Genomic DNA, 16,707 nt, shown 5'->3' on the forward strand with positions numbered 1-16,707 from the left:
CTTTGTAACTAAAAAAAGTCTATAACAAGTTTTTTAATAAACTTACAGGTATGCATCAGATTTTTTGTATTCCATCAGTTTTCTTTCCAATTCCAGCCTTCTGGTTTCACTAGAAGAAAGCAAACAAAAATATTTCATAATTTAAATTCTCAAAACGCAAGAAGTCAAACATTATACAGAGCATAAAACTTCTCAGAGTATGGAACACATTTCTCCTACGGATTGGTAGTCTTAATTCTTGATCTGCCAGCCAAGCTTGTCACAAAAAAAAAAAGTTTTTACTTCCCCTCTGCTTCTCACTGGAAGAAGAGCTAGGTTGTTTTAAAGGGAGGGCAACAAAGAGATGACAACGCGTAAACATGTATATATCCACTTAAACCCCAATAGCACAGCCAAAAAGACTCCTGCACAGTTTAAGTTCCTATTTCAAGTCCTTTCTCCAGCAGCCCCTGGAGGTGCTCCAAGCACTGAGATCCTCTCCCCCAGTCCAAGTCACTCAACAAACCACTTTCAATGCAGGAAATATTTGGCTTAAGTTGCTCAAACAGGCAGTATTTTATGTAATAGTTTTTAACTTAAAATCAGCTACATATTTCAGACTCACGCATTAAAATCAAGTACATCTAGAGATACGCTAGCATTACCTGCCGGAACTACTAAAGGGCAACAGATAAAAGTAACAAAAAAAATTTATGGTTGTTAAAATGCTGCAGGGCCATCTGTAGCTGCCAAAAGCAGTGCAATGGTATAGGTCCATGGGGAAATTCATACTGCTTGAGAACAAGCTCCATGCCTGACCCACAACATAATTCAGAGACCCATTTTCAGAAGGAGTAGGACAGAATAAAGGTGGTAATATTAGTTAATGACTGTTTCTGAAAAGGAGCAACTACCCCATCAGCAAAAATCAATTGATGAGACAAGGGCTTCCAGTAGACACACACTACAAATCCTGCAACAATCAAAGCAAGTACCTTAAGTTGTTCATTAAAAATAATCACCAACTTTTATTAGCTAGGAAGGCCACATAGGTGAGAGAGCTATGGGCATACATGTGAGACTGCATGCAGCCATATGACTATGCATGCTTTTCCACGCATCCATGCGCTCCCCTACAAACATGCATGTCACAGCCACACGTATTTGCCTCCTCCCAGTTGCCCTGCACAGAGGAAAGCAAAGAAAACCTTCCTGCTTCTTAAGTCTGCAAGATCAAGGCATACATTTTATCCATCTGATCCTGCCACCGTCTGAAACAAGATTACGTTTTCATGTCATGTATGCAATTTAAAAGCCACGCTTCATCTGGGATCTCATCCTTTCAATTTCCTTTTACATGATGGACAGCTAAGCAAAAGCAGATTTCAAGATCTTGTTTTTACACTTCTAGAAGTAATTTTCATGACTCGATGAAGAACACTGTGATATCCTGATGGATGTAAGAGTCAATGGATGCGAACAGCCATTGGCTCCAATTCTGTTTCTCATCCTCTGATACCACAGGTTGCACAGCACATCGCACTCCCTGGTCCCTGAGAGATCATTTCCTTTCTACCAGCGTCCCACTCGCTAGTCAGTGCTACAGATGTTTAGGCAGCACCTGAGTATATAAATAAGGTCTTCTCTAGAGCGAAGAGAAAGTATAAAAACCATCAGGTATGAGCCTTGCAGCATTTGACTACCATCATTACAGATGCCTGAAATGGTTACTGCAACACTTGGGGTGTTTTGCAGCACACCTCTCTGTCCAAGCAATGATTTAGAAGACATCAAAACTATTTTGTTTGGTAGCACAGATTCCGACAAAGTTCCAGTGCAGTTTCTTAGTGTCAGTGGCGGAAGTGAGGCTTGAAGCAATACAGAGACTATTTTGACCACTCCATTACTACACCACCTCCCTTTTACCTGAAAAATAAAGCTCTCAGCCTGAAGCTTCTATTTGTATCAGGTTAAAGCACTGCAAACAGCCAGTTATAAACTTTATTCTTAAAGAGGCAAAAATAGAACACTTCAGGACTTCGTAAGGATCCAGGTGGCTTTTTCAAACAACCCTGAACCTTCAGTCTGCAGAGAAAGCATGTTTCTTTGGGATTTGAAAGCAGAATTAAATTCCCTGTTCAACCACAAGCTCTGTCTAATCTCTAGCATTTCACCAGGCATCGACCTGTAGTGATATCTGATCCTTCACCTCCTATTCAAAGCAGCAGGACCTGCCTCAATATTTTTTGAGATACCAGGCCCTAGTCTCTTTGTGCTTCAGTTCTGCATCTATAATATAGGAATAACAGTACTACTGTGATGATACCCTGTTGAGAAAAGTACACAAAAAATTGTGAAGCACTTAGATACGATGCAATCTTTCCATAGAAGTAAGAAATGTAATTTTTACAGTTGTTTTTCCACACCAATCTGACATTAAATCAACTGTTGAACACTGAGCTGTATCCAACAGCCTAGCCTAGCACCTGGACAGAGCCTGCTCAGGGCATGCCAGTAGGTATCATGTAAGGCTTTGGCCAGAAAGACAAAACAAGCCAATTAACCAACTACAGCATTCAGCCCACTTCCGTAAAAGGCGCAAGCAAGCATGCAAAAGAGAAACAAAGAGTTGTTTTTGCAGTTAGCCAGTTTTCTTCAGAACAGCACAAGCTAGCTTTCTCACGGAGTAAAAAAGGCGGCACAGACTCAGTAAGAGCAGCAGCCACTTCACCACTCAAGTCCTGGAGAAGCACGATGCTCAAAGCCTCCTGCAGGCAAATCCAATCCCCTGGACAGGTTTGAGTGGGCCTGTTCAGCACCACCTTCTACAAACACACGTAACTGATACCAGCAAATATTTTGGAAGCTAATAAACCTGTTTTACACACTCTGCTCAAAACTTGTCAGTATTTGCACATGTTTACAGCAAATCACCCGTAGCATGAGGCATCTGGCCTCACTGTTTGAGGAGGATGCTAATTTCAAAGTTAGTCACGGCGTTAAGTACAACACTTAGCTAAATAATGTATCTACTTCATCTCAAACACTGCCTCTCTCACCAGCAAGATTAAACGCTGAGTAATCACAACACGGTCAGTTCTGTATTAAACACCAAGGTAAACACTCTGCCCCAGTTCATTTATTATCTTAGACACCCAAAATCTAACCGTCCATAATTTTGCTCACACAGACACTACTGACCTGTCTACAGAAACCTATGCCCGCAGCAGTGTTTATATCTCGACTGGACTAAGTACCAGCATTAAGAAATAAAATTCAGCAAATAAAGTCTAAGATATACATTAAGATAGTTATGTTTTTTGCACAAGATTAATTTGTACCAAGCATTTCAAAATTCATGTATTTAGAGGAAAAAAAAGAGAGATGAAAACAGGAAGAAAAGAAATATTCACAAGAGTTCCCTCTGAGCTCACCAAGAGACAGGTGGGAGACACAACCAAGCAACAGCTTCCTCCACCACATGCAAGCTCTTGCATATATGGCTCCTTAGCCATAGCTCACTGCTTGCTTAAACTGAAGACCTCAAAGCAGGACTGCAATCTGGAGTGAAACAGCTATTGGGTACTTCAGGTCTTAAAACAGGTGACTTGAAATAGGATCAGTGCAGAATTTCCAAGGTGGGACTTAAAAAGCTGAAGTGATCCAGTGATTTTACTAAAAGTTTTATATCTTTTTACATTAAATAAATGTTTAGAATAAAAATTATCGCTTTACCTGTGAAATTCCAAAAAGGCAACTGCCTCTGCAGCACCATTGCCAGAGGTAACCCTTCAAACTCCCCAAACAGCAGCATACAACTTATTTACCTGGATCTGGGGTAAACGGTTACACATTTGTCAATGCCATCACTACAATTTATTTTTTTTTAATATATATGTTAAAGCACAGGCAATTCAAGCACGCCAGGTAGAAAAGGTCCGTTTATTATCACAACATTTGTCAGCTGGGTCTCCAAAGGAAGCATGGCTCATGCAATCACACTGCCTGCCTGCAATCCCCTGCCCCAAATGACTCCTGAACCTCCTGGTGTAAGCAAATAAGACAGAGGAGCTGGTGCCTGTGATGCGGTCTGTTCCTGGTGGTTTCAGAAGAGCTGGCAAGGGGCAGCCCACACGTGCAGTGTGGGACCCGATGGCAGAGACGTGACCTGACGCAGAGACGTGGCCGGCATGGCCCAGAGCCTCAGGGGGCTCAAGGCACCTCTGCTCCTAGCGGGGGGATAGCTGCACATAGCCACATTGCTCAAAGCAGTATGCAGGCTTGAGCACTGGGATTTTAATCTGCTCTCTCCCTTCATTTTCTGATGCCAAGGTCTAGATATGCTGCCTTCCCTATCAAGGACCTACAACTTCTGTAACTTCTAGACAATAAAAAAATACCACGATGCTGTATATGTTCTCCCCCAATTTCTTTCCCAATGGAAAGTCATTCCTGTTTTGTTTGCTATTGGTCTTCTGGACCAAAACAGGACGTTAGCAAAGCCGCACGCAGCATTTCTGCCGAGGCGCTACCTGAAGGCAGCGTTAGACCTGCACGCTCAGGTTCTCATCACCACGGCGTTACTACTTCTACTACCTCTGCGCGGAGACGCTACCGTGAGACGCGACACACGCCTGACGGGAGCCAGGCGCCGTTAAGAAGCGGCTCCCAGCGGCGGGGCCTCGGCCGGTGGAGCAGCGCCCACGGCATCCAGCCCCTACGGCGGTCAGCGGCCAGGGTCCCCGGAAGGCCCGGTGCGGCTCGGTCAGTGCCGGCGCGGCCCGCAGGGGCCTAGCGAGCGAGCGGGAGCGGTCCCCCGGGAGCGCGGCGCGGGGGTCCCCTCACCTGTCGCGGAGGCGCCGCAGGAGGCTCCCGGTGCCGCTCCCGGTGCCAGGGCCCCCCTCCCGGCTCATGCCGCGCTGTTTACAGCCGTGGCCAACGCGACGCCTCCCGCCCTGCCCCGCGCCGCCACGCCCCGGAAGGCCCCGCCGCGCGTTGCCATGGCGATGGGCCTGGTGGTGCGCGGGAGGGATCGAAGCGGGACCTGGCCCCGGGCCCGGCCTGGCCGCGTGGCCCTGGGGAGCCCGCGGGTAGCACGGCAAACGGGGGTGGCACGGCTGCCCGCCCTGCGCCCACTCATCGTGAAAACGGCAGGCTCGAGCCTCACGTGGTGTATGCACGCCTCTGTGCACATAAATACATGTATGTATACATGTGTGTACGTAAATACATACGTATAGCATATCCGTAGGTATATGTGGACATAAATACATACATGTATGTATACCTGTCTGTACATAAATATGTATACATACGAATACATACACATACATGTGGGTACGCAGCCATTGGGCTGGCCCCCATGGCAAGGAGACACCTGAGGCACTGCTGCCTGCAGAGCTGTGCCTGAGCTGCTCCCAGACCTGGCAATGCTATGTCAGGGATCGTAGCAAGCTGACCCACAGCGAGCTCTCCCACAGCGAGAGATATCCCCACGGCGAGAGGTGTCCCCATGGCGAGAGCTGTCCTTGGGGCAAGGCAGGGCTCAAGGGAAGCACCCGTGCTCCCAGAACAGGGCCATGGACAGTCTGCAGACCTAGCAAGGGCCTGAGGCATTTTGTTGAGGGAAATCTGCGGTGTGACCTTTGGGACAGCAGGGGACTGGAGATTTACACCATTTATTCCTAAATTATTACTTACACTGTTAATTTAACATGAAATCTGTTAATTCAATGATTACTACAGCTGTTCAAATGGTTGTAGTGCAGAGTCGAGTCTCCAGGCTGCCATCTTTTTTATAACCTTGAGGTAGTAATCTCCATGTCTCAGCCCCCCTCAGAAAAATGGAGGAAATAGAGATTTTGCAAGGTGCTAGGACATAAATCCAAAAATAACTGGGAGCTGATGAACACTTACAGTAAAAGGGGCCATGGTGATGTACCAATACCAATGCCAATGCATAAATCGTGTGAGGAGTGGGTATTGGACAACAGGGAATTTCCAAGACTTATATCACATTAAAACCAGTAAGGCAAGCATACTGTCTGGGGCACAGTGAGTCTAAAATTCTAACATACACAGGGAAAAATGACAGCTCTGTTTTTACTCCCTTTAACAGTTTGCTTTATTGAGTTTATAGTACACAGGGAAACAAAAGGAAAAAAAAAGAAAAAAGAAAAAAAAACAGAAAATGCAAATGGCTGATTTCCATTTGTATAGAAACCAAACTTTTCAATAAAATTCACAATTGCTCCTTCTCTGAATCGTGACCTTGTCCAGTTGGCACAGCTTATTAATGTTTTCAGACCAAACTCTGTTGGTCAGTGGAAAAAGTCGCACCACCTTCAGTGAGCACTGGGGCTGCCAAGACAAGCCCCACATCTCCAGCATAAACAAAGTGGGAAAGAAAAGCACATTTTCATTTTCAGATAAAAACTTAGATCCCTTTGAAATTAAGTTGCCAAACCAGTGCTTAAATTCACCAATAAAGATGATTCATCCCATACTGAGAGGGTATTTGAATTTAAGGTGAAGCAATACTACATCAATGGCCAAAATTGTGTGTAGCTAGAAAATGTTTAAGCATAATTATAGCAGCAATCAGTATACAATTAGTATGGGATCATCATCATAATTACCCTTCATTAGAACTTCTGCCCAACAACGGGGATATGAAAGCATCAGTTTCACTTACAGGGTAATACTGCCATGACTGAGGGCATCACTGGGGCCCTAGAAGAGAGCCACTACACTCTAGTTGCACAGGGCTCATGGGCTCCAGAGCCTCAGGAGTAGCTTCAGACTCCAGCAGCGGTGACCCTGTCCCATGGATTGGGTCCTCTGCCAGGTCTTGAGCCTGTGTACATCCATTCACCTGCATCCTCAAACTGGGATCACCAAATTTAAATGTAAAGCAAAAAGCTTTGCTGGAGTGATGCAGTGGTACTTAATAGTTCCCAAATTAGCTTCTGTCACTTGAATAACCATAGCTGCTGTCTGGCTTAGCCTTTGCATATCTATTATAAATAAATGGCTCAATAAGATATGGAAGGTTTTAGCTCATGTAAGAGCCTGCCTACTCAAGAAAATACACATGCAAAGGATTTGCAGATTTGGGAGCCTTTATTATTGAATTCACATAAGATGCACTCCTAATAAAAGATGTACTGTTCTTTCTCACTCTCCTATTTACTGAAAGCAAGTACGTGTTATTGAGACCTCTGCAGCAGCACTATTTCTCATCTTAACAAGAGCTGAGAGGCAAAATCTAGGTCTGGCCTTGCCTAAATTGCCAAAGTTGGACATTTTTACCTAGATTGTGGCTTCACAGCTCAGGTCCAGGTCCACCAGTGACTGCCATTCCCTTTACAAATGTGTAGGGACAAAGAACGGAGCTTTGGCACCTCAGCTGCAGAGATAGCCCCGCTCCTTGAGCGACTGCAACGCGTTGGTGCCGTGGGAGCAAGCCGTAGGTCTGCTCACAGACATCCCACCCGAGTGCTGGCCATGCCGGCTGGAAGCCACCCCTTGCTCAGTCACCGCTCCTCGGTGTGGGGACCCAACGAGATGGAGTGGTGTGTCTCCCTGATTGCTTTGCTCAAAATCAGCTGGGGAACTTCAGACTGTGAGCCTCACCCATTTCACCTCATTTTGGTGATTTCATCTGGTGCTGGGCAGAGAGCACTCTGTGAAGGCCTCTGCAAATGGCCCTGGTACAAAGCTAGCTGTGGGATCCTACCCCCTGCTAGCCCAGCTGTTCATAGTACTGAATCATCACCCCAGCCTTTGTACCAGCATGATGTTCCCGTTCAGTCATGGGAACAGGTAAAATGGAAATAACAAGGTTTGCATCATTTTTTTTATTTTTTTAAAAATTTTTTTCAGAGCGTCCCCCATATGAACTCTCCTTCCTAATATCTACATCCAAATAAATAGTCTCCCCTTTGACACTAAGGTGAGACACTAAAAACTTGTTATTTCCAAATGTCAGACATGAAACACCCTCCGTCAGCCTGACCTATTTTGAATGCATCACTGATTGTCAGTGCAGAAAACTGTCAAACACTACCTGGCATTTGAACAAGAAAACACTTTCATACGCTACAATTTTGTTATTTTTCAAAACAGGCAAAGAATTTGGTTTTGTTAAGCCTGTACCCGTGACATACCAGGTTTGGTTCTGGTAAGACTAAACTGCTTTTGAAAATATTTGTGCTTGCTAAAATAATATCAAAACTTTCAAACACTTCTATTGCTGAAACTATGAACACATATTATATGTACATACTGAAAATGTTTATTCCCAATTTAAGATTTGCAAGTCTCAGTTCAAAGAAACTGATGTCCACCTGACAGCTCCGGTCAGGAAGTGAGATCTCTAGGACTACACAGTTTATTCGTCTCACGGACCATGCCAACACCGGTGATATTTTAATTGTGAACCAAAGCCAAGCAAACACAGGGGGCAGGGGTCTCAAGGCACTGCCTGCACAGCAGAAGGGAATTCCAGAAGGGAATGCTGCCAGCTCTGGGACCTGCTGCCGCTGCTTGCTCATGGGGTGCAGGTTCCCCTGCCCCTGATCCACCAAGCACGGTGGGCACACTTCTAGGAACCTTTCCTAGGAGCACGCAGGAGCAGCTGTGCAAATAAGCAGCCATAGCCCAGTGCCTCCCTGTATTTCCCACATTTTTCCCTCTTGCCCCTTTAGTCTCTGGTTGTGCAGGGTGCACTCAAATCCTCTGAGGCTTACAGAGCCAGGTCTGTGATGAGATCCTTCATGCTGACACTGATGGGCTCATAATTGACTGAAGAATAATCTTATTACTCATATCCCTGATAACTAACATCAGTACCCCATCCCTGAAAGCCTACAAAGAGGAGTGTTTTGTTTGTGTTCTTCCTTTAGTACTTAACACTTCTTTTAGATTGTTTTAATTTAATTTTGATGTAATCTGATAAGAGCTGTACAACTGTCAAAGAAATCTGTCTCATTCTGTCTTATTAAATGCACTTTGAATGAAATTACATTTTTCCCCAATAGCTGTGAAATGAAGGTATCTCTCAATTCAAATGAAGAAGGGATTGATGTGCACTAATCTTACAGTTCAACGCAGTGTTTTTAATTGAGGTAGGAAACAATGTGTGCTTTTGGTGTCCTGCTTTCCTCTGGAGATTTAACAGTACCCTGGAAGGTGCAGAATTTGCCTCATTGTGGTGAGCATCTGGCTGTGGGGTGGCCTACCTTGAGGAGAAAAAAGGAATGAGAGAAAACAAGGAAGAAGGAAGTTAAAGAGAGGGTATTTTTGTAGGGGAAAAAAAATAATAATAAAAAAAAGACAAGGGACAGATGATAAGCACATGCCTCCAGAGACATCCCTCCAGAGGCAGCTCGTCCAGCAAAAGGCTTAGGGCCAGCTGGAGAAGGTCAGAGAGGTCCGAGATGCCACTAGGTCCGGGAAAGACGGGAAGCTGCTCACACAACCAGAAGTTGTTGGCATCCTCCCACAGGGTGCCTTGGGACAGTGCCTCCCAACAGACACGGCCCTCGGCACGACTGCTCTAATGACAGCAAGGAGGTTTTACAGATTAAGGGCCCTCTGTGTATTTTCACTTACTCTGAGGAATGCAGATATTGCTAGAATAGAATAAACCAAATCACAACTTCAAAAGCATTAAGAGAAATCATTAATTAAAAACAAAAGGGTGGTCATCCAGGAACACTGATGTATACAGAATATACACAGATAATATACGTAACAGAGCCTGAAAAATTCATCTCAGTTCTCTGCCACCATTTTGTTATTTCTGTCAAAACACAGCAGCCAGTCTGGAGGGTTTGTGTGATTTCATGGGGAGGGGATTTGCAGAAGCCCAGGCTGTGATATACTGAAAAGAGGCTTTTCCTCTGTGTTCTTACTTGGTTTCTGAGAGCAGCTGTACATTTACTTGCCCACAAGCCAGGACATAACTGAATACATTTTCATTTTTTTTTCAATTAGATTCATAATACATGCCCTGGTAGCTATGTAAAAGACAATACAAAAATTTGCATAATGCCCATATAAGTCTTTTTGTTAATGAATCAAGTCCCAAATGAAGAGCACTAATAATACATTAGTAATCAAAGAGCAAATAGCACCAGTGAACATATCTCAGCAGAGCAGTTATGTGGATCCATTTCTGACTGTCAGTGTCAATGCATGGAAGCAGTAATTAACATGTTGAATTTAATGTTTAAATTTTAATAAATTTAAATGTAATAAAATGCTTTTATTAAATGTTACAGTTCCTTGAAACCTATTATTACTTGTGTCTGACGCATAAATAGAAAATACATTGTCTTACTGAAGAACACAGTGTTTGCTGTCGACAGGACAGGTGAAATGAGTTCCTCCAGCAAGAACTTGTTAACACAGGAGCCACTGATAATAGCTGATTAAATACAAACTTAAGAACAAGAATACAGCATTTAAGCCATATAATGTTTATTAAGAATGTAAGGGCCTTATCCAAAGCCTGTTGAAATCATTGAAAAGTCTCTAGTAATGCCATTGTCAGTGAATTCGGAATTAATCCTGTAGAATTTAGATACAAGCACACACCACTGTTTACACCACCGTGTTGTTAATGAGTGAGAAACACCATGCCATGGGACGGGGACCAGTTTAGAGGCCTCTTGCTGGGAAATCCCCCTGTCCACAGCCATCTCAAAGTGCTTTTTGAGTCTCCTCTACAGCATGGGAAGCTCCAAGACCAGGAGAGCTCATTTATGACCTAACTCTTCTCTGTTTTTTGCAAGGCCATGAGTCTGGAGAGGATTTCTGGGAGGTTTTAGGTTTCTCTGCTTTCCCAATAATTCAAAGTCACTGCAGTTTCTAAGATGTAGACACAACGAATTAACCAGCAGCTTCTAGTCTCTGTTTAAGTGTCTATTGTTGTGTGAAGAGGAACGAGTAGATTGACGGCATTGAGTTTCCCTGTCCCTGGAGAAACGAGAACTGGATTTAGGTTTTCTGAGATGCGAGACAAGAGGCTGAATTTGAGCTAGGCTACTCAGAGCAGGCCATCAAAGGGCTTGACTCCTGTCTTATCTTAAATCATCTGCCTGCCTCATGCTGCAGAGTACCCTGTACAACCACTACTTTAACCTCCATTGCTCCAAGTGGAAGGGTTATGCTGTATTTCTACAGGAAAGGCCATTTTATGCTCGCTGGGGTCACTGCGGAAGCAGAGTTGCAAAGCCAGTCATGCTGCTCCTCCTCACAGACTGTGGCTGGACCCTGCGTGACCACGCAGCACAGACCATGACCACAGCCACCAGGGCTGAACCTTCTCAAATCCTGAAGATGGAGATCACCAGCCATGGCAAGTGCAACCCGACGTCTCCAAACTCTGCAAATGAATCAACAGCCCTGTGCCTGAGCACCTTCCTGCCTGCTTTGCGTGCGGGCTGACATTTGTGGGGCAACCAGGCAAAGTGGAAGTGTCCCACCGCTTCTTCAGAGCTTGGTCCTTTGTGCCAAGGCAGGGCCATGCCACATTTTTGCCAAGATCCTCCCTCTGGAAGCAGCGACCTGATGGCCACACTTCGCCACCAAGGGGTTGCTGCCAAGGCACAGCTAGCAAGGTCTGTGATCCTTGATCTAGCACATGCTGTGCCCGCTGTTCTACAGGACAAAGATGTATTGGGCTCTTTCGTTAGTATTTTAACAAGTGAGTGCATTGATCCGATGCACTGAATGAAATACTGAGAAAGTTTTTCTCCACAAATCATGAAATGCTAAAAGGAAGATATATAAAATAACCAAGAAATTCTTTTGAGTTAAATGTTTTCCTTTTAGCACCACAATTTAGAGTGACCTGTTTTGTAGAGTTGCCTTCCATGTTGACAGGGACGAGGCATTTAGACAAGGTAAAAAGACTGGAGGATCCAAAACCCTAGACTCAAAGGGAGAATGTCTGGTCTATTGTCTGTTTTGATTAATGAAGCCTTTTGCATAGCGAGATAATGTGATCTTTACTGAGCACGGAATGCTACTGCACAGCAGAAATATCAGAAGTATGAATAATATTTGACATGATAACGACATCAATAAGCTAATCTATGTATTACTGGATTCTGCTCAAAAATGCCTCAAATGATATTTGTTTATTTCATAATTGTCAGCCACTTTGATGCACTTGTCATCAGGTTCAACAAGTGCTCCAAGCTACAAGGGTTTGAAACAAAGGGAAGCACTTGGATGAGTCTTACAGTTTAGTGGCATTTGGGGTGAGGGAAGCCATATTCTGTGGCTGTTCCTAGCCATTGCCACAGGTAGCGAGGTGCTGCTCTTTACACACACATTTACAGAGAGCCTCCTGAGGATCCCTCACTACCATAAAACAAAATATTTAAAACCTCTTAAAGACATTTCTATTTCAGCACGATTGTTTGCGAGTCATCAGTGTCTCTGTAAAACAGAAAGTGAGCAAATCAGCAAAATAGCCGCAGCAGCATGCATGGAAAATCTGTTTCCTCGAGCTGGAATTAAGTTTAATTCTGAACTAATTTCCGGTGACTGTTTGGTCACTGTCTCCACTTAATTTTTACTTCTGCATGAGGTTTGGAAGTGGGCATCCGAACCCCATGAACTGCCAAAGAAGCTGGCATGCTTTCCAGCAGAGCCAGTCTGGATGGCACTCAGGGTGACAGCTATATGCTGTTTCTCTATTTTCTTCCTTTGAAATCTAGTTTCAAGAGGACATAGTATTTTTCACTTCCTGTCCCAAAGTGCCGTGCTGCTTTTCTGTGGTTTATTATTTTATCCTCTGTCCTGTGTAGAAGATTATTGTGGCGATGAACGAAATCAACCATGTGTATAAACCATTCATTCATTTGAAAAGCAGGAGAACAAGCGTAAGACTATTAAATTAATTAAATTGTGTCTGCTCAGAGTTAAGCATCACTGGGCCCTGCCCTCTGCACTCCATTTAGTATATGCAACAGTAAATAATCACGTCAAATACAAAATAGGAACCTGAAGCAGGAGCTCTCAAAAAGGCTTGAGAACAGATGGAGAATATTCCAACGGTGCATTTAGAGAGAGCTCTAAAATTGGCTTCAGCTCTGTTTTTGAGTAAATACCGATGTAAATCGTGTAACCAGGTAGGAAGCATGAATAGCGAGGGTCTGTCTCACCGGGCTGACTTTCAGGCTGGAGGTCCCAAGCACTTTGCCCATCGCTAGAGGCACACAGCAAGCACTGGGCGCCGGCCGATAGCCCCGAGGCAGCCTGTTCCCGACAGGATGGGACTGGGGGAACTGTGGCACCTGAGCCGGGCCCTCAGCACCCGCTGTGGCTGGGGCTTGGCTGCTAAATACTGGCGGGCCAGTCTTTGTCTCCCCGAGCAGCACTGGCAACTGCAGCGGTCCAAAAACTTTTCCACGAGCAAGCCTTTATTCTTGGTCAGTAAATATACCCTGCTCAGCAGGTTTTAGCAGAAAAACGAACCCAGAGCTCACATGCAAGTCAGCCTCTGGCTTATTCTGAGCCCCTCTTCTCGCATATTTTAGGATTACATTTCTGCCTTTTTTTTTTCCCAAACGAACTTAAAAGGGATAGCAGCTGTTTCACAAAGCTACCTATTCTCCTACAAGGATTATGCTTTTTTTTTATTTTTAATAAAAGAACGCACGGAACCAAACAAAAAGAAAGTACAAGGGAAGTTCATAACCGCTTCCCGGCTGGAAAGACCGCGGACTGCGCGGTTCCCCAGCTCTGCCGGGCAGTCAGACATACAGACAAGCAGGCAGTCAGGCAGGCGTACGGACACACAGCCGCGCCGCTTCCCCCAGCAGCGCCGAGGGGAGGGGACGCGCAGCCAGCCGGGGGCACCCCCGATGGCTCTGTTGCAATTCCGGGTCCTTTCCCCGCTCGGGAACCTCGCGGCGCCCCGGGCAGCCGTGCCAGCAGCGCGGAGCTGCGGACCCCCCCCGGGACACCGGCGCTGAGCCCTGCGGCCTCCCCCAGGCCCCGCCGAACCCGGCACCGGCAGCAAGAGGAGAAGGGTCTGAGCTGGGCAAAGGCTTTTTCTTTAAATATATATATATTAAAAAAAAAAAAAAAAAAGAAAGGCAACCGCCCGCCAGCCCCAAGCGAGCAACCGAAGGAAGAAGCCTCTACCCGCGAGGCGCCAGCAGTTTCGGGAGCTGCTGCCAACCTCCGGCTCTCCTTCGGTCCCGCCGGTCCCGGGGCAGTGGAGCCGCCCGCGGCTCTCCCCGCGCCGCTGGCCGCCGCAAACGAGCGGGGAAAGAAAAGGAAAAGGAAAAACATCCCCGCGGGGCCGGACTATGCCCCGGGCGGGCAGCGGATCCAGGTAGGTCCCGCCGGCTTCTCCTCCTCTTTTCGTGCTCGCCTTTTTTATTATTATTATTTTATTATTGTTATTTTTTGTTCTCCCCCTCTCTTCCTCTCCCCCGTCCTTTACCTCGGGTGCTTTACTTCTGGCAGCTTTAGCCCTCCGGCAGCGCGGCCGGGCCGGGAGCCGCAGCGAGGGGGTGGCAGGAGGGATGCTCGTCCCCGTCTGCAGTCCCAGCGCTGCGCAAAATCCCAAATCCCCCGGGGCGCACCCCGCCAGGGGTGGCAGGGGACTCGGTGCTCGGCTGGGGCCCTTTTGCACCGGGCGGGCAACGGCTCCGCCGAGAGGGCAGCGAGAACAACGCCGGCAACAAATTGGGGTTGTCCAAAGGTTCCCTCCGGGTCCCGCCCCGGCGGGGAGAGAAAATTGTGCTAGTGGTACCGGGGCCGCCCTTCCCCCCAATCCCGTCGGAGCCCCCAGCCCAGCCGGTGCCGGTACCGGAGCGGGACCCCCCCCCCCCCCCGGCCCTGCCCGCCCAGCCCGGCGGTGCGGTGGGGATGTCATTAGGAGACAATTACCTTTTCAGGGCGTCCGCGTCTCCTCACAGAGGTTGTTATTTGGGAAATAGGATCATTTGATTTCATATTGCACTAAATAACACCCAGCCGGCTCAAATTGCCAGCTTCCTAACAGCCACCCAGTGGAACAAATTGCGGGGCGCCGCCGCCGGCCCGGCCGTGTCCTGCCCTGCTCCCCGCTGCCCCTTCCTCATTTTTCTTTCCCCATTTTTTAAAATGTTTGGTTTACGCCTTTGGGCCAGCGGGGCCACCCCAGGCCGCTGCTTGGCAGGAGGGTTGGGGCTTGGGGTGTCGGGGGGCGGCCGGGAGGCGCCTCTGCCCGGCGGCACGCGCGACCCCGCGCAGGCCGGCAGCGGGGTGCCGGGGTCTGGCCTTTTTTTTTTTCCTTTTTTTTCCTTTTTTTTTTTTCATTTGTTGTTTGTTTTTGTTTTGTTTGTTTGTTTTCTTCCTGCCTTAAGGCCGGTTTATTATCATTTTACTAAAATAGAAGCTTGGGGCGATTTCAGTCTCATTCCCCGCGGAGCAAAGCCACCCGCGAGACAAGCGGGGCTTCCCCGTGGCCCGCGGCGGACCCAGTCCCCTTTTTCCCCCCTTTTTCCTTGCCCCGTGCCCGGCCCCGCGGGCTCCGTCCCCTGGCGGCGGCGGGGCTGCGACTCGCGGCGTCCTGAGCGTGTTGTGCTCCGCCAGCCGCTAATCAAGTAATTTCCCAATCCCAGCCCCATCAAATTGCTCTTTAGCTGTTGAACTGCGGAGTTTTGCTCCTCTTTTCTCATGCTAATCAAACCCATTCAGCGTCTCTCTGTGAGGCTATTTGTAGTGGAATAAATCTCCTTGTTTGCCTGCTGCATGATTAATTGATATTGTTGTATGGCTTTTGTTTGGGCTGCGGAGAGCTGAAAGGCAGCGCATATTGGATGTGACGAAAGGAGCTTGAAACATCATTTCGCTGCTGAGGTCTTTCAGAGGTCGAGGGATAGACCGATCGCATTATTCATCCTATTTATTTATCCTTATTAGAAAATATGATGAAAGAATAAGGACCGGAGTCTTTTTTAAACAGCGCATACACAACCCCAATTAAAAAGAGTGCCGAAGACGAGGTCTTTTCTCCATATTAGAAAAATAGCTCTTTTTAACGAGGACCAATTAAATTGTACTTCATTTTACCTGGGATTTCACAATAGACTTAGCAACAAATTGCCTTTCTTCCTTGCTGTTAATTACCGACAGAGCCGGCCATGCTCCCCATGGCGCAAAGCCCCCACGGGGTGAAGGCGCCCACCCCGAACCCAGACCCTGGCAGTGGTGGCAAGCACTGGGACAGCTCTCGTGGCAGACCCAAGCTCCAGCTGGCCCCCAAATCCAGCCAGAGCACGGCCATATCCCCCTCAAACCAAGGCTGAGCCTGGGTCCCCCCATCCCCTCCTGCCACACACATGTGGAGCTATTTTGGCCTGGCCCTGGCCTCCATTCCCAGGCCTCCCCGACTCCCCCTGTTATTTTAAAAACTGCACCCGTACTCCCTGAGGACATCGCTGCAACCAAGAGACTCAATTAAATAATCCCAGCTCTTTGCTTCTCCCACAAATGGCTTTTTTTTTCTTCCCCCGAATATTTCCTTTTCCAAGTTCCTTTTCAAAATGAAAAAAAGAAACAAAACAAAAAAAAAAAAGAAGAACAACAGGGAAAAAAAAAAGAAAAAGAAAAGGGGGGGAGAAAAGAAAGAAACTGTTCTCCTTTCTTTTCCCTGTGTGCAGGGTAATTGATAGGCTCTATCAGAGGTCAGGATTTGCATAAGAATTAAGAGCA

General features: G+C 46.7%; 1 protein-coding gene across 9 annotated transcripts in view; it reads right to left on the reverse strand.

Annotated features, from left to right (window-relative positions):
• KIZ (kizuna centrosomal protein) overlaps nucleotides 1-15,744 on the reverse strand; it is a 62,615-nt gene extending 46,871 nt beyond the window's left edge. For 5 of the 9 annotated variants that reach the window (XM_066993451.1, XM_066993458.1, XM_066993452.1 and 2 more), the window contains exons 1-2: nucleotides 4,825-4,978; nucleotides 47-109 (exon numbers count right to left, since the gene is read on the reverse strand). In XM_066993451.1, coding sequence (XP_066849552.1) covers nucleotides 47-109; nucleotides 4,825-4,892 — 131 coding nt within the window. In that variant the 5' untranslated portion in view covers nucleotides 4,893-4,978. Of the gene's footprint in view, nucleotides 1-46; nucleotides 112-4,575; nucleotides 4,710-4,824; nucleotides 4,979-14,449; nucleotides 14,581-14,898 lie in introns of those variants that run through there. The other 4 variants (XM_066993453.1, XM_066993454.1, XM_066993455.1 and 1 more) reach the window with 4 other exon arrangements.
• Nucleotides 15,745-16,707: the final 963 nt, after the last annotated feature.

The sequence above is a fragment of the Anser cygnoides genome, chromosome 3 (genome assembly GCF_040182565.1).
Source record: "Anser cygnoides isolate HZ-2024a breed goose chromosome 3, Taihu_goose_T2T_genome, whole genome shotgun sequence".
Classification (NCBI taxonomy): Eukaryota; Metazoa; Chordata; class Aves; order Anseriformes; family Anatidae; genus Anser; species Anser cygnoides.